Here is a 26,920-nt window from a genome sequence, read left to right as displayed (position 1 = left end):
CAGTGCCTGGCATGTAGTAAATGGTTAACAAATACCATCAGTATTAGTATCATTATTACAATACAGTGGAGCTGGTAGACCTGATCCCTGCCCACAGGGAACTCCATATAGTTGTAGTTTGTATTTGAAGCTGATATCTTTGGATGATGAGATCCTCTCCAATGAGTGTGTGTTTGGCTGCAAATAGTTGTTTGACCAACAATCCAACCCACTCTTTGTCGACTTAGTGATTATGATTTGCTCCAGGACTCAGTGTGCTTTTGCACACACGCCTGTCCTTATTTTCATCTCTCCCTTTGGTTACATGGGTATAATGAAGTCTCTGCTTGTGGCTTTCACAATGCTGTGCCCTAGGCTGATAATCATTAGGTTGCCCATCCACCTGTGCATCAAACAGAAACTATTGTGGGCTTTAAATCACTCAATCCCCTTGCCCCCTCCTACCTCACCTCATTCATTCATTCATTCATTCAATCAATCAATCGTATTTATTGAGCACTTACTGTGTGCACAGCACTGTCCTAAGCACTTGGGAAGTACAAGTTGGCAACATATAGAGACGGTCCCTACCCAACGGTGGGCTCACAGTCTAGAAGGGGGAGACAGAGAACAAAACAAAACATATTAACAAAATAAAATAAATAGAATAAATATGTACAAATAAAATAGAGTAATAAATACACAGAAACATATATACATATATACAGGTGCTGTGGGAGGGGAAGGAGGTAAGGCGGGGGGGATGGAGAAGGGGAGGAGGGGGAGAGGAAAGAGGGGGCTCAGTCTGGGAAGGCCTCCTGGAGGAGGTGAACTCTCAGTAGGGCCTTGAAGGGAGGAAAAGAGCTACCTTGGCGGATGTGCGGAGGGAGGGCATTCCAGGCCAGGGGGATGACGTGGGCCGGGGGTCAACGGAGGGACAGGTGAGAATGAGGCACAGTGAGGAGATTAGCGGCAGAGGAGTGGAGGGTGCAGGCTGGGTGTTTGCATCTTCTTATTAGTCATCGCACGTGCTGTGGCATTATTCACCTCGATTTTACGGCCCTCTACCACGATGCCGTGTAATTTCTCCCTGGCCCTGTCTGCATCAGCACTATTCTCGAAAGTTACGAACCCGAATCCCTTAGAGCCACGTTCATTAAAGATTATCGTCTCTATATGTTGCCAACTTTTACTTCCCAAGCGCTTAGTACAGTGATCTGCACACAGTAAGCACTCAATAAATATGATTGAATGAATGAATGAATCTCCTACTACAACCCACCCTGCACACTTCATTCCTCTAAAGACAACGTATCACTCCTCTGTAGGGAACATACTCACCGTACCTCGATCTCTTCTATCTCGTTGGCAACCTCTTGCTGAGAAAGTCTAGCCCAGATCCTGACTCTAGTTTGGAACACCCTCCCTCTTCATATCTGTCAGACAATTACTCTTCCGCACTTCAAAGCCTTACTGAAGACACATCTCCTCATAGAGGCCTTCCCTGACTAAGCCCTCTTTTCCTTTTCTCCCACTGCACTAAGCCCTTGGGAGAGGAAGGACAATACAACAGAGTGGGCAGGCATGTTTCCTGCTCACAAGGAACTTATTAATAGAGGATGGCTGGGATTGAACCTTATGTTTGATTTATCCGCGTACAGTGAAGCAGTGCTGCCTAGTGGAAAGAGTACGGGCCTTTCATTCATTCATTATCACCATGCTTCCCTAGTGTGAAATTCAGGCAATCATATTTATTGAGCACTTACTGTGTGCAGAGAACTGTACTAAATGCTTGGGAGAATACAACAATAAATGGACACATTCCCTGCCCACAACTAACTTACAGTCTAGAGGGTGGGAGACAGACATCAATACAAACAGGTAAAATTACAGATATTCATTCATTCATTCAATCGTATTTATTGAGCACTTACTGTGTGCAGAGCACTGTACTAAGACCTTGGGAAGTACAAGTTGGCAACATATAGAGACGGTCCCTACCCAACTGTGGGCTCACAGTGTAGAAAGGGGAGACAGAGACCAAAACAAAACGTATTAACAAAATAAAATAAATAGAATAAATATGAACAAATAAAATAAATAAATAAATAAATGGAGTAATAAATTCATACAAACGTATGTAGATAAATGCTGTGGGGCTAGGAGTGGGAAGAGCAGAAGGAACAATTCAGGGTGATGCAGAAGGGAGTGGGAGGTGAAAGGTGGGGCTTAGTCTGGGAAGGCTTCTTGGAGGAGATGTGCTTTCAATAAGGCTTTGAAGCCGGGGAGAGTAATTGTCTGTTGGATTTGAGGAGGGAGGGCATTCAGGGCCTTAGAAGCAACGTGACTCAGTAGGAAAGAGCACGGGCTTTGGAGTCAGAGGTCATGGGTTCAAATCCCAGCTCCACCAGTTGTCAGCTGTGTGACTTTGGGCAAGTCACTTAACTCCTCTGTGCCTCAGTTACCTCATCTGTAAAATGGGGATTGAGACTGTGAGCCCCACGAAGGACAACCTGATAATCTCGTAACCTCCCCAGCACTTAGAACAGTGTTTTGCACATAGTAAGCACTTAATAAATGCCATTAAAAAAAAAAAGGCTAGAGTCAGGTTGTGGGCCAGGAGTTGGCAATGAGGTTGAGGCACAGTGAGAATGTTAGAAATAGAGAAGCAAACTGTGTGGGCTGGGTTGCAGAAGAAGAGAAGCAAGGTAAGGTAGGAGGGGGAAAGGTGGTGGACTGCTTTAAAGCCAATGGTGGAGTTTTTCTTTGATGCGGAGGTGGACAGGCAACCACTGGAGTTTTTGAGGATAGAGGTGACATGTTCTGAACATTTTTATAGAAAAACTGGGAGTCAGAGGACATGGTTTCTAACCCAGTCAATGCCTCATGTCTGCTGTGTGAACTTAGGCAAGTCACTTCACTTCCCCGTGCCTCATTTCCCTCATTTGGTAAATGGGGATTAAGGCTTTGAGCCCCTTGTGGGACATGGACTGTGCCCAACCTGATTAGTTTGTGTCTGTACCAATGCTTAGTACAGTGCTTGGCACATAGTAAGCGCTCAAGAAGTGTCATTAAGAAAACAGAGACATATTCAAAATAAATAGACATGTAGTGTGTTGGAGAGCAACAATGCAAATGCAAGGCCACCACTTAGGGACAATTTAGAATCTGGTCATTCTCGATTTCACGTGAAAACTCGCAATTTAAGCAAAGACTACAATGAGTCATCTTTCAGTGCCATCTGTCTTTAAACTCTGTGAAGAACAGGAGAGATCAAAGTATCGTATTGTGGTCTTAGAAACATCCAGCAATGTTCTCAATCATGAATCAAGTGAAATAGTGGAGATGAGGATCATTTGTCTCATTAACAGGTCTCAGAGCTCCCACCAGGAGACTGAGAATAAAAATACACTCTTCATTTGCTGCTTCCCAGCCATTTCGCTGATGCCACCAAATAGGATATGGGCTCTTGGGAATTTTGTTTCTTTGTTAGAGAGATAGTCATCTTCATTGCTGCTCGTGAAATATGCAAGTACTTCTACAGTGCCCTTTGAAGATGAGGGCTGGATTCAGGAATGGCATCATTAACCTGCCACGTGCTTACTGTTCTGGGCCAGCCAGGCAATTATAACCATTACACAGCTATGCACTAAAAAAAAACAAAAAAAACAAAAAAATGTTTATTTACAAAAACTTAATCTAAACATGTCTTCCACTGCAGAAACAAAATTTCCTTCTAGGTTAATCCAGTTCGCTGTAAAATATTGTTGCTCAGTAAACTACCATGACCATGAATAATGATGTTGAATAGCATTTCCAATGGCTTTACGCAGATCAATTATGAGGCAGGGACTACAGGACTTCTGGGTTTCCCTCCAGTGATGTGATGGAAATTATTATTTCCGAGTTTCTGGCAAGCCCCCACCTCTGGTTTTGATCTCATTCACTCTCACTCCCAAAAAATACTCCTTTGAGAAAAAAAACTAAATTCCTATTTTGTAATACCAACGATCTTCTGAGGTTCAGATGCTGGTTCTTGCTAATGATATCACACTGGGCCAGCTGTGTCCTCATGTCTGGGGAGCAGACTAAAAAAAAAAAAAAACCCTGAAAAATTTCACAAAAATGATACATACTATGGTAAGTCTTGGAGCATTGTAAGTCAAATGTAGATACACTTGTTTCCTTAGGGCTCTATATAATAATAATGATCGTTATGGTATTTAAGTGCTTACTATGTGCCAAACAATGTTCTTGGGTAAATAGAAGGTAATCAGGGAGAAAACAGTCCCTGTCCCACATGGGGCTCATAGTCTTTATTCCCATTTTACCAATGAGTTCACTGAGGCCCAGAGGAGTGAAGTGACTTGCCTAAGTTTACACAAGAGACAAGCGGCGGATCCAGGTTTGGAACCCATGACCTTCTGACTCCAAGGCCTGTGTTCCATCCACTAGGCCAGCCTGCCTCTCTATATGTTTTTATTATTATTATTTTAGTAACTATCCACCCCCAAGTTTGTAAATTCCTTGTAAGGTGGTATTGTATCAATTAACTCTGTTGATCAATCGTTGGTATTTATTGAGCGCTTCATTTTCAGAGCACTGTCCTAAGCACTTGGGAAAGTACAACAGAGTTAGTAGACATGATTGCTGATAATGAATACTCTATAAATACTATTAATTGGTTAATGATGGATAAGAGAAATGGACATATCCAAGTCATGGGGGTTTACATTTTACTAATAGCAAACTCCGAATTCCCAGCAAAATAATTGCATTTTCATTAAGTCTTTATGCCAAAGTAGGGGAGTGCTGGGAGACAACAGAGGTAGACAGACCAGTGTGCCACACAGCAACTGGAAGTTGAACTGGTCTCCTCGAACAGAGACTTTAGAAAAGTCAGTATTCCATTAGCCAGATCCAGAGTAAGACCCTGCCCTTTTATGCTCACTTTGTGAAATGGATTCCTGTTCAGGCACAGGTTTTTTCAGTCATGGATAGGAAGTCACAATTTGCGTCTTCATGTTTGAAAGTTGAACTCAGCTCTACCTCTCGGGTTTTTGTGGGTCTAGCTCTTTCTGTCTCAGTATATTCAACTGACCATGTGCCCCTAGTTCTCCTATACAGAAGAAAGAGTGTTTTTGCAAAGCCCCTTTTTAATGAAAACTTGTGTTTCAATACCAAATGTTCCACACTAAGCACAAACCACGCATGTTCGGAAGTCTGCTGTACGACCTTGGGCAAGTCACTTTACTTCCTCGGTGTCTCAGTTACCTCATCTGTAAAATGGGGATTGAGACTGTGAGCCCCACATTGGACACAGTCCCTTTGTCCAACCCAATTTGCTGTATCCAACCTACTGCTTAGTACAGTGTATTGCACGATAAGTGTTTGAAAAAGACCACAATTATCGTTATTATTATTAATGAATAAACTCTTTCCCAACAGGCTTGCATTATCAGAAGAATGTTCATTAGTTCTCTAACAGTTTTCTAACCAAAGAGTGTAATAAAAACACCTAACATTACTGTGCATTTGTTTTTAAGCCAGGAGTAGGATGAGGATGATAATGATAATAATGATGGTATATGTTAAGTACTTGCTTCATGCCAAACATTGTACTAAACAATGGAATAGATTCAAGATAATCAGGTTGGACAAAAGTCCCTGTGCTACTTGAGGCTCACACTGTAAATAAAAGGGAGGACAGGTATTGAATTCCCATTTGACAGATGAGTAATGAGGCACAGAGAAGTTCATAAACTTGCCCAAGATCACACAGCAGACAAGTGACAGTTCCTGGATTAGAACTCTCGTCTTGTGATTCCTGGTGCCTTGCTGTTACCACTAGGCAATACTGTTCAGTGTCTGGCGATCTGATAATAATGATGTTTTTTTCATTAGGCCACACTGCTGGACTTACCCATTGTATTTTTGAGATAGATGTAGCAGCATGAAACTATCCCAAGGAGGTTCTTGGCAGAAACTATACCAAGGAGGTTCTTGGCAAGCAGCTCTAGAACTAGCACAGAAGGAATAAACACAAAGTCCAAGTCTGCTCTGCATGTAGGCCACTCACTAGGGATGCAGAACCCCAAAAGAAATCAGATCATCATCAATCGTATTTACTGAGCGCTTACTGTGTGCAGAGCACTGTACTAAGCGCTTGGGAAGTACAAGTTGGCAACATATAGAGACAGTCCCTACCCAACAGTGGGCTCACAGTCTAAAAGATGAGCAGATACAAGTCCTTGTTAACTCAAGGTGGGTAAGTCCACTTTGGGGTCAACATCTGCTTTGCCCATTCAGGCTGCCTGGCCTTTCATTCAGTCAGTCAGTCAGTCATATTTATTGAGCGCTTACTGTGTGCAGATCACTGTACTAAGCGCTTGGGAAGTACAAGTTGGCAACATATAGAGCCGGTCCCTACCTAACAATGGGCTCACAGTCTAGAAGGGGGAGACTGACAACAAAACAAAACATGTGGACAGGTGTCAGGTCAAAAGAACAAATAGAATTAAAGCTAAATGCACATCATTAACAAATAGAATAGTAAATATGTACAAGTAAAATAGAGTGATAAATCTGTACAAACATATATACAGGTGCTGTGGGGAGGGGAAGGAGGTAGAGCGGGCGCGATGGGGAGGAGGAGAGGAAAAAGGGGGCTCAGTCTGGGAAGGCCTCCTGGAGGAGGTGAGCTCTCATTAGGGCTTTGAAGGGAGGAAGCAAGCTAGCCTGGCAGATGTGTGGAGGGAGGGCATTCCAGGCCAGGGGAAGGACGTGGACCGGGGGTCGACGGCAGGACAGGCGAGAACGAGGTACAATGAGGAGGTTAGTGGTGGCAGAAGAGCGGAGGGTGCGGGCTGGGCTGGAGAAGGAGCAAAGGGAGGTGAGGTAGGAGGGGAACGAGGTGATGGAGAGCTTTGTAGCCGAGAGTGCGGAGTTTTACTCCTTACTCCTTCACTACATCCAGTAATCTAAAGTCCACGTCATCAGTGCTCAGGTATCAGGTTTATGAGCAAGTTCAAAGAATAGTAAATGACATACCCCCCCAAAAATGCTATGAGTTATTCTGCCACCTTCACAATCATGCCATCACCTTAGCCACCAAAACTTTGACTACTATCATGTATTCCTCGTGCTTCCAGTATTTTTGTGCACATAGTAGGCACTCTGAAGCTGTTTGGCCTCGTGGAAAGGGCATGGGCTTGGGAGTCAGAGGATCTGGGTTCTGCCAATTGCTTGCTGTGTGACCTTGGGTAAGTGACTTAACTTATCTGTGCGTCAGTCTCCCCAATTGTAAAATAGGGATTCAATACCTGTTCTCCCTCCTACTTAAACTGCAAGCCCCATTTAGGACAAGGACTGCATCTAACCTGTATTCATTCATTCATTCAATTGTATTTATTGAGGGCTTACTGTGTGCAGAGCACTGTACTAAGCGCTTGGGAGGTACAAGTTGGCAACATATAGAGATGGTCCCTACCCAACAGAGGGCTCATAGTCTAGAAGAGGGAGACAGGCAACAAAACAAAAGATATTAACAAAATAAAATAAATAGAATAGTAAATATGTACAAGTAAAATAAATAGAGTAATAAATCTGTACAAACATATATACAGGTGATGTGGGGAGGGGAAGGAGGTAGGGCGGGGGGGTGGGGAGGGGGAGAGGAGGGGGGGGTCTCAGTGTGGGAAGGCCTCCTGGAGGAGGTGAGCTCTCAGTAGGGCTTTGAAGGGAGGAAGAGAGCTAGTTTGGCAGATGGGCAGAGAGGGCATTCCAGGCCAGGGAGAGGATAATAATAATAATAATAATGGCATTTATTAAGTGCTTACTATGTGCAAAGTACTGTACTAAGCGCTGGGGAGGTTACAAGGTGATTAGGTTGTCCCACAGGGGGTTCACAGTCTTAATCCCCATTTTACAGATGAGGTAACTGAGGCACAGAGAAGTTAAGTGACTCATCATCATCATCATCAATCGTATTTATTGAGCGCTTACTGTGTGCAGAGCACTGTACTAAGCGCTTGGGAAGTACAAGTTGGCAACATATACAGTCCCTACCCAACAGTGGGCTCACAGTCTAAAAGGGGGAGACGCGCCCAAAGTCACACAGCTGACAAGTGGTGGAGACAGGATTTGAACCCATGACCTCTGACTCCAGAGCCCGTGCTCTTTCCACTGAGCCACACTGCTTCTCATCTTATATCTACCCCAGCACTTAGAACAGTTCTTGATAAATCCCAACAAACAAACAAACCAACTCAGATGCTGCTGCTGCTAATAATGATCCCTTCTCTGGCTTTCTCTTTAAATCTGTCTGGACTGCAGCCATATTGACAGGAATTATTCTGGGTTTCTCTCCCTTCACCTCTGCATATTATCTGCAGCCTGGAGGGCTTATAGGTTGATTGAGGCTTTGCTTACTGTAGGGTAAATGAAAGCTTTGTTTTTTAGATCTTGCAGCAGATGTATAGACGATAAAGGTGAATGCCCTACCACAATTAAGAGTTTCCAAGAGTGAGGCCCAGATCAATGAGGTTTTTCTCCACATAATAATGATGATAATAATAATGGTATTTGTTAAGCACTTAGTATGTTCCAAGCACTGTTCTAAGCACTGAGGTCAATACAAGATAATCATGTCCCAATTGGGCTCCCAGTCTTAATCCACATTTTACAGATGAGGTAAATGAGACACAGAGAAGTTAAGTGGCTTGCCCACAGTCACACAGCAGGTAAGTGGCAGAGCCAGGATTAGAACCCACATCTTCTTCCAAGCCCATGCTCTTTCCACTAATCATGCTGTGTTTTAGCAGGCTGTTTTAATGGTATAAAACTAAATGATCTCTTCTTGGGTAAAAATGGAAATCTTGGGGGTAAATCAAATTTCAGGAGCAATTTTTGAGGTCAAAAAGCCATGGAACCAATGATCTTAAATTATATCCTTGGTGGTACAAGTGGTGATAGTTGTAGAGTGTAAGAGGTCAGGTTAGAAAAAAATCATTTTCCCTTTTGTTTAGATCTTGAAGATGGGACTCCATGCCAGCGGTGACTCATTCCTAAACTGGGAAAGGAAACTTGGGGTCTCTTGTGGGCCGTATTAAATTTGCCTCTGCTTTCTCTCTTCCATTAGCCCGAGAGTCAGGTCTATTTTTAAACAACTATGAATGTGTGAAAGGAAACAGCGCCATGTCGTACTCTCTGAAGACAGAAAAAAAATCCTTTTTGGAACTCTCTTGAACTGGGACCTCTCTCCTTGACCCTCTCCAATCTGGCTTCTGCCTCTTCACCTCCCCAGAAACTGCCTTCTCTAAGGTCACCAGTGATCTTTCTCTTGCCTATTCCAATGGCTTCTACTCCATCCTAACTCCCCTAGACGGCTCAGGCACCTTCAACACTGGGGACCACCCCTTTCTTCTGGAAACACATAACCTCAACTTCGATGGCACTGTCCTCTCCCAGATCTCCTCCTTTCACTCTGGTCACTCCTTCTCAGTCTCTTTCAAGGGCTCCTCCTCTGCCTCCCATCCCCTAACTGTGGGAGTCCCTCAAGGTTCAGTTCTGGGTCCCCTTCTAGTCTCCATGTACATCCACTCCCTTGGAAAACTCATTCTCTCCCACAGCTCAGCATCCAACCAAAAGTCCTTAACATTGGCTTTAAAGCATTTGGTCACCTTGCCCCCTCCTGGTTTACCTCACTAATTTCCTACTACAGCCCAGCCCTCATGCTTTGGTCTTCCAACTCCAACCCGGAACTTGATCTCATCAATCGCAGTGCTGATCTTTTGCCCACATCTTTCCTCTGGCCTGGAACTCCCTGCCCCTTCATATATGACAGACCACCACCCTCCCGCCTTCAAAGCCTTATTATTATTATTATTATTATTATAATGGCATTTGTTAAACACTTACTGTTTGCCAAGCACTGTTCTAAGCACTGGTGGGGGGAATACAAGGTAATCAGGTTGTCCCACATGGGGCTCACAGTCTTAATCCCCATTTTACAGTTGAGGTAACTGAAGCACAGAGAAGCTAAGTGACTTGCCCAAAGTCACACAGCTGACAATGGCAGAGCCGGGAATAGAACCCATGACCTCTGACTCCAAGCCCGTGCTCTTTCCACTGAGCCATGCTGCTTCTCTTATTAAAGTCACATTTCCTCCAAAAGGCCTTCCCTGCTGAGCCCTCGTTTCCCCTATTCCTTCTCCCTTCTGCATTGCCTATGCACTTGGATCTGTATCCTTCAAGGCACTTTCTCAAGTGCATAGTACAGTATTCTGCACACAGTAAGTGCTCAATAAACATGATTGAATGACTGATAGCCCCCCTAAACTTTAACCCCCACAACATTCATTTGCATATTTACATAATTTGTTTTAATGCCTATCTCTCCTGCTCCCCTATCTCCAAGAGGGAATGGGTCTTCCAACTGGTGGTATTGTACTCTCCCAGTAATAATTCTGGTTTGTCTGAAGTGCATACTATGTGCCAAGCTCTGTACTAAGCGCTGAGGTAGATACAAGATCAGCAGGTCCCATATAGTGGTCACAGGCTTAGTAGAAGAAAGAACTGATATTGAATGCCCATTTCGAGGATGAGGAAACTGGGGCACAGAGATGTTAAGTGACTTTCCATAGGCCAAACAGTGAGCAAGTGGTAAACCCAGGATTAGAACCCAGGTCCTCTGGCTCCCTGTCCTGTACTCTTTCCACTAGGCTACACTGCTTCCCAAATACTTAGTACCTTGCTCTGCACACAGTAAGGGCTCAATAAATATCACTGATTGATTTCTAGACTGGGAGCCCATTGTTGGGTAGGTACCGTCTCTGTATGTTGCCGACTTGTACTTCCCAAGTGCTTAGTACAGTGCTCTGCACACAGTAAGCGCTCAATAAATATGATTGAATGAATTGATTAAAGGGAAAGGAGGAAAGGAAGGTTAAGATCTGCCAACCGTTTAAAAATACTAAAAAATAATTGTGGTATCCATTGAGCGTTTACTATATTCCAGGCACTGCACTAAGCACTGCAGTAGATACGGTACATGCAGATCATACATGGTCCCTGTCCAACATGGACTGTGAGCCCACTGTTGGGTAGGGACTGTCTCTATATGTTGCCAATTTGTACTTCCCAAGCGCTTAGTACAGTGCTCTGCACATAGTAAGCGCTCAATAAATACGATTGATTGATGATGGGACACACAGTCTAAGAAGGAGAGAGGACACATGTTTTTATCCTTTTAGACTATAAACTCTTCCTCTACACTATAACATCCTTTGGGACAGGGATTATGTCTACCAGCTCCACCAGCTCATTAACTTTAGACCATAAGCCCCTCTCTAGACTGTAAGCTCCTTGTAGGCAGGGAACATTCATTCATTCATTCAATCGTATTTATTGAGTGCTTACTGTGTGCAGAGCACTGTACTAAGAGCTTGGGAAGTACAAGTCGGCAAACATATAGAGACGGTCTCTACCCAACAACAGATTAACAGTCTAGAGGGGGGAGACAGACAACAAAACAAAACACGTGGACAGGTGTCAAGTCATCAGAATAAATAGAAATAAAGCTAGATGCACATCATTAACAAAAAAATAGAATAGTAAATATGTACAAGTAAAATAAATAGAGTAATAAATCTGTACAAACATATATACAGGTGCTGTGGGGAGGGGAAGGAGGTAGGGTGGGTGGGATGGGGTGGAGGAGAGGAAAAAGGGGGCTCAGTCTGGGAAGGCCTCCTGGAGGAGGTGAGCTCTTGAAGGGAGGAAGAGAGCTAGCTTAGCGGATGTGCGGAGGAAGGGCATTCCAGGTCAGGGGAAGGACGTGGGCTGGGGGTCGACGGTAGTACAGGCGAGAACGAGATACAGTGAAGAGGTTAGTGGCAGAGGAGCGGAGGGTGTGGGCTGGACTGTAGAAGGAGAGAAGGGAGGTGAAGTAGGAGGGGGTGAGGTGATGGACAGCCTTGAAGCTAAGAGTGAAAAGTTTTTGCCTGATGTGTAGGTTGACTGATAGCCACTGGAGATTTTTGAGATGGAGAGTAACATGCCCAGAGCGTTTCTGCACAAAGATGATCCGGGCAGCAGCGTGAAGTATAGACTGAAGTGAGGAGAGACAGGAGGTTGGGAGATCAGAGAGGAGGCTTATGTAGTAATCCAGTCGGGGTGGGATGAGAGATTGAATCATCAAGGTAGCGGTTTGGATGGAGAGGAAAGGGTGGATCTTGGCGATGTTGCAGAGGTGAGACTGGCCAGTTTTGGTGATGGATTGGATATGAGGGGTGAATGAGAGAGCAGAGTCGAGGATGACACCAAGGTTGCGGGCTTGTGAGACGGGAAGGATGGTAGTGTCGTCTACAGTGATGGGAAAGTCAGGGAGAGGGCAGGGTTTGGGAGGGAAGATAAGGAGTTTAGTCTTGGACATATTGAGTTTTAGATGCCAGGCAGACATCCAGATGGAGATGTCCTGCAGGCAGGAGGAGATACAAGCCCGAAGGAAGGGAGAGAGAGCAGGAGAAGAGATGTAGATTTGGGTGTCATCAGTGTAGAGATGATAGTTGAAGCCGAGGGAGCGAATGAGTTCACCAAGGGAGTGAGTGTAGATAGAGAACAGAAGGGGACCGAGAACTGACTCTTGAGGAACCCCTACAGTAAGGGGATGGGATGGGGAGGAGGAGCCTGCAAAGGAGACTGAGAATGAAGGGCCGGAGAGATAAGAGAAGAAACAGGAGAGGACAGAGTCTGTGAAACCAAGGTTTGATAGCGTGTTGAGGAGAAGGGGGTGGTCCGCAGTGTCCAATCAATCAATCCTATTTATTGAGCACTTACTGTGTGCAGAGCACTGTGCTAAGCGCTTGGGAAGTACAAATTGGCAACATATAGAGTTGGTTCCTACCCAACAGTGGGCTCACAGTCTAGAAGTCAAAGGCAGCTGAGAGGTCGAGGAGGATTAGGATAGAGTAGATCCGTTGGATTTGGAAGAAGGAGGTCATTGGTGACCTCTGAGAGGGCAGTTTCTGTGGAGTGTAGGGGACGGAAGCCAGATTGGAGGGGGGTCAAGGAGAGAGTTGGCATTGAGGAACATATTATATTGTACTTTCCCAAGAGTTTACTACAGTGCTTTGCATATGGGAAGTGCTCAATAAATACAGTTGATTAATTGATTGATAAACTGTTGTTATTGGATTCACTATAATGTTGTGAGAACATATGAGGTCTCTTAAAGTAGGGCCAGGAGAGTGGGAGGTGGTACACACAAAGGAGACATCTCCTCCAAGAAGCCTTCCCTGATTATCCCCCTTTCCTCTTCTCCCACTCCCTCCCGAGTCATCCAGACTTGCTCCCTTTGTTCTTCCCCGATTGCAGCCCCACAGCAAGTATCTGTAATTCATTTATTTATATTAATGGCTGTCTCCCACGTCTCTAGACTGCAAGTTTGCCGTGGGCAGGGAATGTGTCTGTTGTTGTATTGTACTCTCCCAAGCGCTTAGTAGAGTGCTCTGCACACAGTAAGTGCTCAATAAATAGGATTGAATGAATGAATGAGTCAGCATGGAGCCCCCCATCGAGGAATTTGGCTGCTAACCGGGTATCATCACTTGCCTAATTGCTTCCGATCCCACAAGGAGGCAGCACTGTCCTGAGGCTGTGGATGTAATCCATCAAAGTGGAAATTTATATTTCTTCTGATGACTTGACACCTGTCCACATGTTTTGTTTTGTTGTCTGTCTCCCCCTTCTAGACTGTGAGCCCATTGTTGGGTAGGGACCATCTCTATATGTTGCCAACTTGTACTTCCCAAGTGCTTAGTACAGTGCTCTGCACACAGTAAGCGCTCAGTAAATACGATTGAATGAATGAATGGGGGGCAGCAGCGGGCCGTGGAAAGGCATAGACCAGATGCACCCCACTTGAGAAGGTATGAAATGACACTTCATCTTGCCCTTACTCCCTTGTTACCCTGCTGTTGCCCTTGCAGGACTGTTAAACTAAGCCAGCTTCTGATTTTCTGCATTAGTGAAGGGGTGCAGATAGAGAATTCAATGATAAAGGGTTATTCATTCATTTAGTGGTATTTATTGAGCATTTATTGTGGGCAGAACATTGTACTAAGTGCCTGGGAGGGTACAATACAGCAATAAACGGTCACATTCCCTGCCCACAATGGGTTTACAGTGCGGGAAGGCGGACATCAATATAAGTAAATTAAATTCCAGGTATGTACGTAAGTGCTGTGGGGCTGGGATGGGGGAAGAGCAAAGGGAGCAAGTCAGGGAGATGCAGAAGGAAGTGGGAGATGAGGAAAAGTGGGGTCTAGTCTGGGAAGGCCTCTTGGAGTAGATTGAGTAATGACTGGGTAGCGGAGAGATGACTGAAGGGAGACTACCTAGGTAACTGATAACTAATACAGGCAGACTGTGTGTGAGGAAAATGCTAGTGGCAGGTGCACCTGGTGATAGTTTAGTTACATCTGTATATACTCAAAGTGAAAAACTCTATTTGGGGATAATAGAAATAGAGTATGATTGTACTTTCCAAGTGCTTCGTACAGTGCTCTGCACACATTAAACACTCAATAAATATGATTGAATGAATAAATGAATGAACTGAAACTCATAACTGACCATCACTACTAAATATTTCAGGAAAGTGTTTTCACTCTTGAAAATAAGTCTCAGCACCATGTTAAATTCACATATGAAATTACTGTTAAATAGTACATAATATATACATACTCATTCATTCAATCATATTTATTGAGCACTTACTGTGTACAGAGCAAAGTACTAAGTATAGTATGTATATTATAAAGTGGTTACTACATGCCAGAAACTGTACGAAGTGCTGCGATAGATGCAAGAAAATCAAGTTGGACACAGTCCTTGTCCCACGTGGATCTCACAATCTAATTTGGAGGGATTAAGATTTAGTTCCCTTTTTATAGATGAGGAAACTGAAGCACGGAAAAGTTCAGTGACTCATCCAAGGTCACACAGCAAGCACATGGCAGAGCTGGGATTAGAACTCAGGTCCCTTGACTGGAGGACCCATGTACTTTCTCACTCTCGATCACTAGGCTATGCTGCTCAGTGTTTGGTGATGCAGTAATGATGATGGTATTTATCACGTCCCTGTTGTGTGTCAGGCATTGTGCTAAAGTCTGGGAGAGATACAATATCACCAGATTTGATACAACTCCCGTCCCCAATGAGGTCCACAATGTAAGTGGTAAAAGCAGGGAATCTTATCCTGTTTTACAAATGGGGACTCTTGAGGCCCAGAAAGCTTCTAAGTGCCTTGTCCAGGGTCACACACCAATTGAGTGGCAGTGCTGGAACTAGAAGCCTCATGCTCCTTACACCACCCCACATTGCCGCCCCATGCATATGGCTCTGCATCGCATTAATATTTTCAATTTTTTTTCTGTACAACAGGGTCCTAAAGGAGACCCAGGTTTATCTCCTGGTCAAGCAATTCCTGGAGAAAAGGTAACTTCTTCTTTGTGACTAAAAATATATAGTCTTTCAGCTTCATTTTTCTCCTTTTGAGAACAAGATGCTACTACACTTCAGTTTGATCGAGAAGAAACTATGGCATCAACTGGGTGATGATGCAGTTGTTCGCGTATTAATCTATCCTCTTTTATTCTTGTTTTGTATGTGCCAGATACAAGAATTACCAGTTACGGTGTAATACATTAAAATACATAATCAGATAATGAAAATGCAATGAGCCCCATGTACCTTCTGAAGACGAGGCAGAATGTTCCCACATTCATTCATTCATTCAGTGGTGTTTATCGAGTGCTTACTGTGTGCAGAGCACTGTACTAAGCTCTTGGGAGAGTACAAAATAACAATAAACAGACACATCCCCTGCCGACAAACGGCTTGCGGTCTACAGTTTGGATTGGAGTGGAGAGAGACGTAGTGACAGGAGGCAGGGAGGCCAGTGAGGAGGCAGGTGCAGTAGTAAAGGTGGGCTAAGATAAACACTCCAGCAGGAGCAGAGTGACAGTTTGGATGGAGAGGAGAGGGTGGAATTCAGCGATGTTATTAAGGCAGAATTGACAGGATTTCGTGACAGATTGAATGTGTGGGTTGTTTGAGAGAGATGAGTCGATGATAATGCCAAAGCTATGCACCGAGGGAGATGAGTCAATGATAATGCCAAGGTTACAGGCTTGCGGGAGGATAGTGAACGCTCATATTCTGCAAGGGGATGCCTGCCAGATACACGCCTTCTCCTCTCGGCTATATATCTTGGCACAGGAATGGGTTAGATGTCCCTAAGGCAGGCTCACTACTGTACACTGCACGACTATATCGTCTTATTGGTGTGGACACAGGGGAAAACCGGGTGACAGCAATCTACCAATTCTGTATCCTCTTCATAGCAAAGCCCTGAGTCAATCAGTGCGATTTATTGAGCTCTTTCTATTTTGCAGAGCTCTTTACTATGCACTTGGAAAAGGACAATACAACAGATTTGGTAGATGTGACCCTTGGGAGTCAGAAGTCATGAGTTCTAATTCCAGCTCCACCACTTGTCAGTTGTGTGTCTTTGGGCAAATCACGTCACTTCCCTGTGCCTCAGATACCTCATCTGTAAAATTGGGATTAAGACTGTGAGCCCCACATAGGACAACTCAATTACCTTGAATCTATCCCAGCCCTTAGAACAGTGCTTGGCACATAGTAAGTGCTTAACAAATACCCTCATCATCATCTAGACTATGAGCCCGTTGTGGGCAGGGATTGTTTCTCTTTGTTGCTGAATTGTACTTTCCAAGCTCTTAGCACAGTGCTCTGCACACAGTAAGCACTAAATAAATACGATTGACTGAATCAGAAATTTACAGTCCACAGGGGTAGACAGACATAAAAATGGGGAGAGGGGAAATAGTAGAGTATAAAAATAGTCACTGGCTTGGTGTTGCATGTCTCACACCAAATCCTGCCCTAGGGGTAATAATAATAATGGTATTTGTTAAGCGCTAACTATGTGCCAAGCACTGTAGTTTCAAACAGTCGGTCTTCTCCACAGTTTATCCTGCCCAAGTGAAGTTATGGGTTGATCAAATAATTGAGCCCATTGTTGGGTAGGGATTGTCTCTATCTGTTGCCAAATTGTACTTTCCAAGCACTTAGTTCAGTGCTCTGCACACAGTAAGCGCTCAATAAATACAATTGAATGAACGAATGAAATAATCCAGTTGATTTGTTCATGGAGCTGCTCCAAGCTCACCTGGACGGCAGTCCTGATGGTAGTCCCAGAGCACTCAGCCTCTGTGGTTTTCATTCAGTTGTATTTATTGAGTGCTTGTTGTGTGCAGAGCACTGTACTAAGCGCTTGTGAGTGTATGAAATAATAATAAACAGACACATACCTACCAGGCAAAGGGCTCTGGGCTTTGCCAGCCATGCCATCCTAAAGCAGGGCTGAGGAAGGGGAGTTGGAGTCTAGTACTCTTGAAAGCTGACACGGTTGCCGCCGAAGCAGGGAGAGAAGAGGCTTGAGACTTCCAGGAGATGATCAGAGAGGGGCGGAGGCTCTGCTGCCCTCCCTGGAGTGTAAATCAATCAATTGAATGCTTGCAGGTGGCAGGGCTCAACACTAAGCGCAAGGGAGTGTACAACACAACACCCTCTAGACTGGTAGCTCGATTTGGGAAGGGAACTTGTCCGTTTATTGTTGTATTAAACTCTCCAAAGCACTTAGTACAGTGCTCTGCACGCAGTAAGGGTTCAGTAAACACGATTGACTGAACAAATCTGTCCCTTTGGAGAAAATGGGGTGAAACACCCCCAGTGAAATCAAATGATTTTAAATTTGAATTCTGTTCAAAGAACACTTAGAGGACCAGTACCAGGTACTGGTCTATTTAAACCAGGATTTCATGTGTTCCGTATACTAGAAGGAGTTTATGTTTGGACTCTGCATACCAGGAAATTGATCTTTCAGCAGAAAAACATTTTCATAATGTCTGGATCTAAACTGGATGATCAACATTTCACTTCCTTCTCGGTCAATCAATCAGTGTTATTTATTGAGCACTACTGTGTACAGAGCACTGGACTAAGTGCTCGGGAGAGAACAATGCAACAGACTTAGTAGATTCTTTGATTCACCTCAAAAAGCTACAATTCTCGAAGACCAAATTTTCCTTTCTGGCATTTAAGTACTATATTTCCTGGTCGTGATGAATTCAAGCTTGGACTACTTGGGAACGAGATTGGATGTTTATTTCTGAAGCTTCATTCCTCACACATATGCAGCTGATCTGCACAGTCAAAAGCAGAAGACCTCTTTAGAGATTTAAGTATAGTTTACCCTCTTTCTTACAACGTGGAAGTTAGAGAAGTCCATTCTAGATTGACAAATAGAGAATAGAATATGTGGTGTGTAAGCATCCATATTTAAATCAGGTGCTTTCCTTGGGTATTTCTAGAGGCACAAAATATAGGGTGATTCTCCTGATATGTTGAGATTTGGAGGTTTGTGAATGATCATGAAGATGAAGATGGTGCTTGTTTTGTTTTGTTGTCTGTCTCCCCCTTCTAGACTGTGAGCCCATTGTTGGGTAGGGACTGTCTCTATCTGTTGCCGAATTGTACTTTCCAAGCATTTAGTACAGTGCTCTGCACACAGTAAGTGCTCAATAAATATGATTGAATGAATTAATGAAAGTGCTTACTATGTGTAAAATCACTGTTCTAAGCACTGGGGTAGATACTAGCTAATCAGGTTGGACAGAGTCCCTGTCCCACAATGGGCCCACAGTCTAATTCCCCATTTTACAGATGAGCTAAATGAGAAAAAGAAGTGAAGTGACTTGCCCAAGGTCACACAACAGAGAAGTGGCAAAGCCGGGATTAGAACGCAGGTCCTTCTGACTTCTAAGTCCGTGCTCTATCCACTAGACCATGCTGCTTCTTCCTGACTTTTGACTTACCCATCTACTGATTATGGTTAATACAGTTTAAGAGAAATGTGGTAATATTTAGAGGTTGATAATGTTTACAAAGGCTGAAAGCAGAAATTAAATTTATAAACAGATATATTTCCAGTTTGGTGAGGTTTGAAAAAATTGTTGAGAAACGGTTTTTACTACCCCCTAATTAGTAAACAAAGACTAAAAATGCAAGTTTTGGTTCAGCGCAATTCTGTGTGGCATGAAGGCAAGACCAAGTATTCCCTAGAGTGAGATACCATGGGTTTATCAATGGAAATGAGAGAGGAGACACTTGGATTCTAATTTTGATCTTTCCCCTACCTAATTAGGTCCGTCACTCTACTGTCCTCTGCAAACAAGTTGATATCAGAACATTTACTCCCTATTTTGTGAGATTTCAAGAGAACTAATAAAATCCTCCTATGTACTCCCCCAACCTCCTCAAAGGAAGGGTGCCAAGTGAACACATGTTTTAGAAGTTACTGATTTTCCTGAAAAGTTAGTATTTCATCAGTTTCCAATTCCTTCCATGGAGAGCACACTTTGTAAGGTGTGAATACAATGTAAGGTGTGAATTTTAGTACAGTGCTCTGTCACAGTAAACACTTGATAAATGATTGAATGAATGAATGAATGAATTCACACTAAAGGGAATTTATCATTTCATCCTAAGTGCAATTGTCACAACACGGTATTCTTTTGAAACACTTTCAGTGGAATAGTAACCTCTATGTCTGTTTTTTAGGGTGATCCAGGACACTTGGGATTAATAGGTCCCCCTGGGTTTCAAGGTGAAAAGGTAAGATTTTGTTCCCTTTTCTACTTGGACTTTTGAAGGCATGCAGGAGCTAGTCCGGAGTTGGATGGTAGCACAACTTGTAGTTTTAACTCTACAGTTTAGTAAATACTGGATCCATTCATTCAATCATATTTATTGAGTGCTTACTGTGTGCAGAGCACGGTACTAAGCGCTTAGTAGGCCTTTAACAGTGAAGAACTCTTCAAGTTTATGCCCAGTGAATTTCTTCACATGTGTCTTGTTTGCAATCAGATTGGGCAGTAGCTAAGAGCTGGTGACTCCCCTGAAGTTCAGGATTACCGCTGTGGGGACAGAAATCCATGAAGGAATTAATATTCGGCTTTAGTAAGTCTGACAGAAAATCATGAAAAGGAGTGGCTTAGTGGATAGAGCACGGGCCTAGGAGTCAGAAGGATCTGGGTTCTAATTCTGTCTCCACCAGGTGTCTGCTGTGTGACCTTGGGCAAATCACTTAATTTATCTGGCCCTTGGTTACCTCATCTGTAAAATGGGGATTAAGACTGTGAGCCCCTTGTGTGACAGGGACTGCATTGAACCTGATTAACTTGCATGTACCCCAGGGCTTAGAACAGTGCTTGGCACACACTCACAGCGTGGCTCAGTGGAAAGAGCATGGGCTTTGGAGTGAGAGGTCATGGGTTCGAATTCCGGCTCCCCCACATGTCTGCTGTGTGACCTTGGGCAAGTCACTTAACTTCTCTGAGCCTCAGTTACCTCATCTGTAAAATGGGGATTAAGACTGTGAGCCCCACGTGGGACAAACTGATCACCTTGTATCCCCCCCAGCGCTTAGAACAGTGCTTTGCACATAGTAAGTGCTTAACAAATGCCATTATTATCATTATTATTATTATTATTATTATTATTATTAAGTGCTAAACAAGTGCTTCCCCCTTCTAGACTGTAAACCTGGTATGGGCAGGGATTGTCTCTATTGCTGAATTGTACTTCCATGTGCTTAGTACAGTGCTCTGCACACAGTAGGCACTCAATAAATATGATTGAATGATAAACTAAGTACCATTGGTATTATTATTATCATCATTAGTATGGTAAATTCTATGAAAAGTGTTCCTCGAAAACTGAATAGTGCATACACAATGATAAGTTATTTAAAGCCTCCACAGGGAAGTCTTGGATCTGCAATTAAGTTGCTATTAAATCCCCTGGGGGATTCAAGAGGTAATTGTTGATTTTTAAACCATGACAGTTCTTATTAGAAAAAGACCATCTAACAACTGCTCTCTCAAGGGACTTTAGTGAAATCTCTCAGCCATGTCTGATTTCTTTTTCCTCAGTCTTTCAAGTTGTTTACTAGATTTGCTGTTCTGGAATGGGAAACAATTGATGCTAACTTAATATGGCCGAGAGAGGATTTGCTAACATGACCCGACATGAATCCCATTTATTAAACATCCTCTTTGTGCAGAGCACCGCATTAGGTGCTGTGGAAAGCTATGGGAATGATGGTCTCTGCTCTTGAAGTGTGCATCTAATAGGAGAAATGAAGTAGACTAAAAAATACCTGTATGGAGGGATTTAATGGAAGAATACAAATAATGAAACTATTCACAGAAGATGTGTAGTGGTATCTGGAGTGATTAGTGCATCCAAGGTTGGGTGCAAAGGAAAATAAATCTTAGAAAGCTTCAAAGAGGAGGAATTTTGGTACAGCATGGAAGGAGAGGAAGGGTGAGGAACAGAAGTAACGGTATTTTTTTTATGGTGCTGATAAGTGCTTACCATGAGCCAGGTACTGTGCTAAGTGCTAGGATAGATACAAGCTAATTAGGTTAGATATGGTTCATGCCCCACATGGGGCCCACAGTCTTAATCCCCATTTTACAGATGAGGTAACTGAGGCACAGAAAAGTTAAGGGGCTTGCCCAAGGTAACACAGCAGACTAGGGACAGAACTGGGATTAGAACCCAGGTCCTTTGACTCCGAGGCCCCTGCTCTATCCACTAGGCAATGCTGCATCTCATTGGGGTGCTCACTACACTTGGTGTTTGATGATGATAATAATTATGATATTTGCTAAGAGCTTACTATGTGTCAAGCACTGTTCTAAACTCTGAGAGAGATACAATTTATTCAAGCCAGATACAGTCCCCATCCCACATGGGGCACACAGTCAAAGAAGGAGGGAGGACAGGGCTTGAATCCACATTTTACAGATGAGGAAACTGAGGCAGAGAGGAATTAAGTGAGTTGCATAATGTCACACATCAGGCAAGTGGTGAGCCAGAATTTGACCCCAGGTGCTCTGATTTCTAGGGCCAGCCTCTTTCCACTAGATCATGCTGCTCCTTGATGTTTGGAGAAGGGGGAGGGAAGGTGTCCCAGGTTGGGGAAGTAGTGTGAACAGTTGTTTAGGGGTTGGATATTCAAGATGAAAAACAGCTGAGTGCATTGTAAGACACCCATGAAAAGACTGGAACTGGCAGACTTGGCATTATCCCCAACTCATCTCTTTCATTCAACCCACTCTGTTAATCTGTCATAAAATCCACTGGAGCCTAGTGGAAAGAGCATGGGTCTTGGGGGTCAGAAGCCCTGGGTTCTAATCCTGCTCCACCACCTGTCTGCTTGTGACCATGGAGAAGTAACTTAACTTCTCTGAACCTCAGCTCCCTCATCTGCAAAGTGGGGATTCAATACCCATCTCTCTCTTTCTTAGACTGTGAGCTTCATGTGGGACCAGATTATCTTGTGTCTACTCAGTGCTTAGCACACAGTAATGCTTAACCAATACCACAATTATCATTATGATGATGACCAAATTTGCTATTTTTCCATCCCTCACTGGTGCCATTGAAATGTAGCCAGAAATGGTGACCTGATAAAGAAATTTATGGTTCTAGATTTTTCTTTGGGGAAGTCAGCATTGATTCTGCCTTATACCGACTCAGACTGGAGAGAGAATTTCTTTGACAAGTAATGTGAAGTTTTTCTCAGTTGCAGAACTACTTGCTTTGGGTCCATTCTTCATTAGTCCATTCATTCGCTAAATTGTTCATTCATTCAGGATTGAAGTTAGAGCTCAGCCTTTCAGCACCACAAAACTGGATGGGTCTCAAGCGCTTGTGCCAGAGGAACACTGGCCTGAAAGCCAAGGAAAACAAATACTGTTATAAGATGCCAGATAATCTTGACCTCGTTATTTTTTGACTCTGGGTAGCGTAAGAACATTTTTGTGGAAATGCATAGTGATTCTGTCTCGAACCATAGTGAAAGAAGCATTAAAACATTGAGAGTTACATGGAGCCTGCATGTGGAAAGGCAATCTAAAGTATTGGGAAAAAGGCAGTGGATGGGAGGCAAAGTTAGACAAATTCACAAAAACCAGAAGCAGGGAAGGAGAGACAATGAAAGAAAACCTTCTTTACTAGATGATCTAGATTTCAGGTGTTATCTCCTGCTTCTTCTGTGCTTTTTGTCAGTGTTTATCTTTCTTGCCAATTTATCAAACCTATCCCAGAAAGATATGGAACAGTTTACCTTTGCTCAGTGCTTAGTGCATTGGTTGGCACAAAGTGAGCTCTTAACAAACACCACTATTGTTGGGTAGGGACCATCTCTTTATGTTGCCGATTTGTACTTCCCAAGCACTTAGTACAGTGCTCTGCACACAGAAAGCGTTCAAATATGATTGATTGAATGAATGAATGAATGATTATTGCTACTATGCATGTTTTTGTTGTCTGCTTCTCTGAGGTGTCCTCTCAACCTGTGAGGTGAACAGAATGTCTCCTCAGGCTGGCAACGAGAGAAGGGAAATCTTTTGACAATCAATTTATCCCCACTTGTGTTCTCTTTCCCAGTTTTCTGCACTCATTAAGTGCTTAATCAATGCTATAACTATTATTTCTACCAGAAGATGCTTCAGTCAACCAATTAAGGGTATATATTAAGTGCTGACTGTGTTCAGAGCACTGCACTGTATGCTTAGGAGGATATAATAATAATAATAATAATAATAATAATAATGGCATTTATTAAGCGCTTACTATGTGCAAAGCACTGTTCTAAGTGCTGGGGAGGTTACAAGGAGACCAGGTTGTCATTGGGATTAAACTTTACTAAGTGAGAGCTGGATGGTCCTCACAAGTATCCTCCAGGTCTGGAGCTGCCAGTGAAGTGCTGAAAAATGGCTATTCACTTATTTGTGCATCTGACCCATGTCCTGCTTTTTAGAGGGATAACCTGAAAGTTTGCCTCTCAGAATAAGAGGAGAATCCAAAAAGAATTATGGCCTGGATTTTGGACAAGCATCTCAATTTGAGGTTTGGACCCCAGGTGGAAAAGAACAATTAAATGTGGATTTAATTTGGTTGGTAACTTGCAGCTCCTGAGCTAGTATATTAGAATTAGAAGTCTGCCATCTACATTCACAGGATCTTAACAATAGGGCCCAAACGACACAGCTTGTTGAGGTCAAGAAAGCAATCCAGATGGAAACACTTAAGAACATTTCAACAAGAATGTAAAACTTAAGCCTATTAAGTAATATGATACTAAAGAGAAAATATAAAACTTCATAAGTGAAATTTAAGAAGACTTTCCCGAGTATTGAGATGCTCTACCTTACCAAAGTTTTGGGAGATTTTTGAATAGTATAATTTGTTCCCAGATCAACTCTGTGTAAGTGGTTCCTGATTCTGTTTTGTGCTCAGAAGAGAGCATGGCCTACTGGAGAGAGCATGGGTCTAGGACTCAGAAGGACCTGAGTTCTAATCCTGACTTTGCCCCTTGCCTGTTGTGTGACCTTAGGCCGGTCACTTCTGAAGCAGCGTGGCTCAGTGGATAGAGTACCGGGCTTGGGAGTCAGAGGTCATGGGTTCTAATCCAGCTCTGCCACACGTCTGCTGTGTGACTTTGGGCAAGTCACTTAACTTCTCTGTGCCTCGGCTACCTCTTCTGTAAAATGGGGATGAAGACTCTGAGCCCCACGAGGGATAACCTAATCACCTTGTATCTCCCCCAGCACTTAGAACAGTGCTTGGTGCATAGAAAGCGCTTAACAAAATGCCATCATTATTGTTATTATTCTCTTCTCTGTGCCTCAGTTATCTCATCTGTAAAATGGCGATGAAGACTGTGAGCCCCATATGGGTCACAGACTATATCCACCCTGATTAGCTTCTATCGACTTCAGCACTTTGTTCAGTTCCAGGCACAGAGTAAGTGTTTAACAAATTCTAGACTGTGAGCCTGTTGTTGGGCAGGGACTGTCTCTATATGTTGCCAACTTGTACTTCCCAAGCGCTTAGTACAGTGCTCTGCACACAGTAAGTGCTCAATAAATACAACTGATGATGAAGATGATGACTGTCTCTATATGTTGCCGACTTTTACTTCCCAAGTGCTTAGTACAGTGCTCTGCACACAGTAAGTGCTCAATAAATACAATTGAATGAATGAATGAAATACAATTTTAAAAATCCTTACATATCACAGAAGTTTAAAATCCATTATTATTATTTTTAGTAGTAGTATGATATTTAAGTGCTTAATATATGTCAAGCTTTCTTCTAAGCACTGGCACAGAGTCCTCTTCTAACCAGCTGATAACTTTCTCTACATGCCCCAGCCCACATTATCTTTTGTAATGGCTCACAGTCTTCATCCTCATTTTACAGATGAGGTCACTGAGGCCCAGTATCACTAATCTCCTCACCATGCCTCGTTCTCGCCTGCCCGCCATCGACCCCCGGCCCACGTCCTCCCCCGGGCCTGGAATGCCCTCCCTCTGCCCATCCGCCAAGCTAGCTCTCTTCCTCCCTTCAAGGCCCTACTGAGAGCTCACCTCCTCCAGGAGGCCTTCCCAGACTCAGCCCCTTCCTTCCTCTCCCCCTTGTCCCCCCTTCATCCCCCCCATCTTACCTTCTTCCCTTCCCCACAGCACCTGTACATATGTATACATGTTTGTACATATTTATTACTCTATTTATTTATTTATTTATTTTACTTGTGCATATCTATTCTATTGATTTTATTTAGTTAGTATGTTTGGTTTTGTTCTCTGTCTCCCCCTTCTAGACTGTGAGCCCACTGTTGGGTAGGGACTGTCTCTATATGTTGCCAACTTGTACTTCCCAAGTGCTTAGTAAAGTGCACTGCACACAGTAAGTGCTCAATAAATATGATTGATTGATTGATTGATTAAGTGACTTGCCCAAAGTCACACAGCTGACAATTGGTGGAGCTGAGATTTGAACCCATGACTTCTGACTCCCAAGCCCGTGCTCTTTCCATAAGCCACGCTGCTTCTCTATTAGAACTTCTAACAGAATCTTTTAGAATTAGAAATCCTTTTAAGGCAATTGGAGACAATAACGATGATGATGATAATAATAATTATTGTGATATTTGTTAAGTGCTGTACTATTTTCCAAACAGTGCACTAAATGCTGGGGTAGATGCAAGATACCATTCATTCATTCAGTCAGTCATATTTATTGAGTGTTTACTGTGTGCAGAGCGCTGTACTAAGTGCTTGGGAAGTACAAGTTGGCAACATATAGAGACGATCCCTACCCTTTAATGGGCTCACAGTCTTGAAGAGTCTACCAGGTTTGTCAGGTTGGACAAAGTATCTGTCACACCCAGGAATCACAGTCTAGGTTGGAGAGCAAACAGGTATTGGATCCCTATTTTACAGATGAAGAAACCGATTCTCAGAGAAGTTGGGTGACTTGCCTAGCATCACGCAGCAGGCAACTGACAGATCCAGGTCAGCTGAGCTCCAGGCCTGTACTCTTTCCTTTAAGCCACACTATGCCTATAAACAATTGCAGGTGATTGTAAGTTTACTTGCCTTTTCTGATCCCTTTCTGGAAAGCTCCTATTCATCAACAGCCAACTCTCAATTAGAGGCTGAAAATGGAGTTGTGAGGTAACGGCAGATAGGAGACTGCCGTGTAATCGGGAACAGAAAGGTTGCTCTGTGCAGTAGGGTTGGCTTGAACCTCAGAGGGTGAAGGAGAGAGGACAGAACCAAGAGAGTCTCAGAAAGACTACAAAAGATAATGTGGGCTGGGGCATGTAGAGAAAGTTATCAGCTGGTTAGAAGAGGACTCTGCTGATAATGAGATTGCATTCATGGGTGTGAGTTTCACACTGAAAATCCCTTACATGCATATCGTACATATT

General features: G+C 43.4%; 1 protein-coding gene across 1 annotated transcript in view; it reads left to right on the top strand.

The window, feature by feature from the left end:
- Positions 1 to 26,920, top strand: part of COL24A1 (collagen type XXIV alpha 1 chain) — a 500,281-nt gene that overhangs the window by 91,421 nt on the left and 381,940 nt on the right. The window contains exons 6-7 of the mRNA XM_038745410.1: positions 15,424 to 15,477; positions 19,690 to 19,743. Coding sequence (XP_038601338.1) covers positions 15,424 to 15,477; positions 19,690 to 19,743 — 108 coding nt within the window. The remainder of the gene's footprint in view (positions 1 to 15,423; positions 15,478 to 19,689; positions 19,744 to 26,920) is intronic.

The sequence above is a fragment of the Tachyglossus aculeatus genome, chromosome 4 (genome assembly GCF_015852505.1).
Source record: "Tachyglossus aculeatus isolate mTacAcu1 chromosome 4, mTacAcu1.pri, whole genome shotgun sequence".
Taxonomy (NCBI): domain Eukaryota; kingdom Metazoa; phylum Chordata; class Mammalia; order Monotremata; family Tachyglossidae; genus Tachyglossus; species Tachyglossus aculeatus.
The sequence above is the reverse complement of the archived record's forward strand: the minus strand, read 5'-3'. Positions and strand labels throughout refer to the sequence as shown.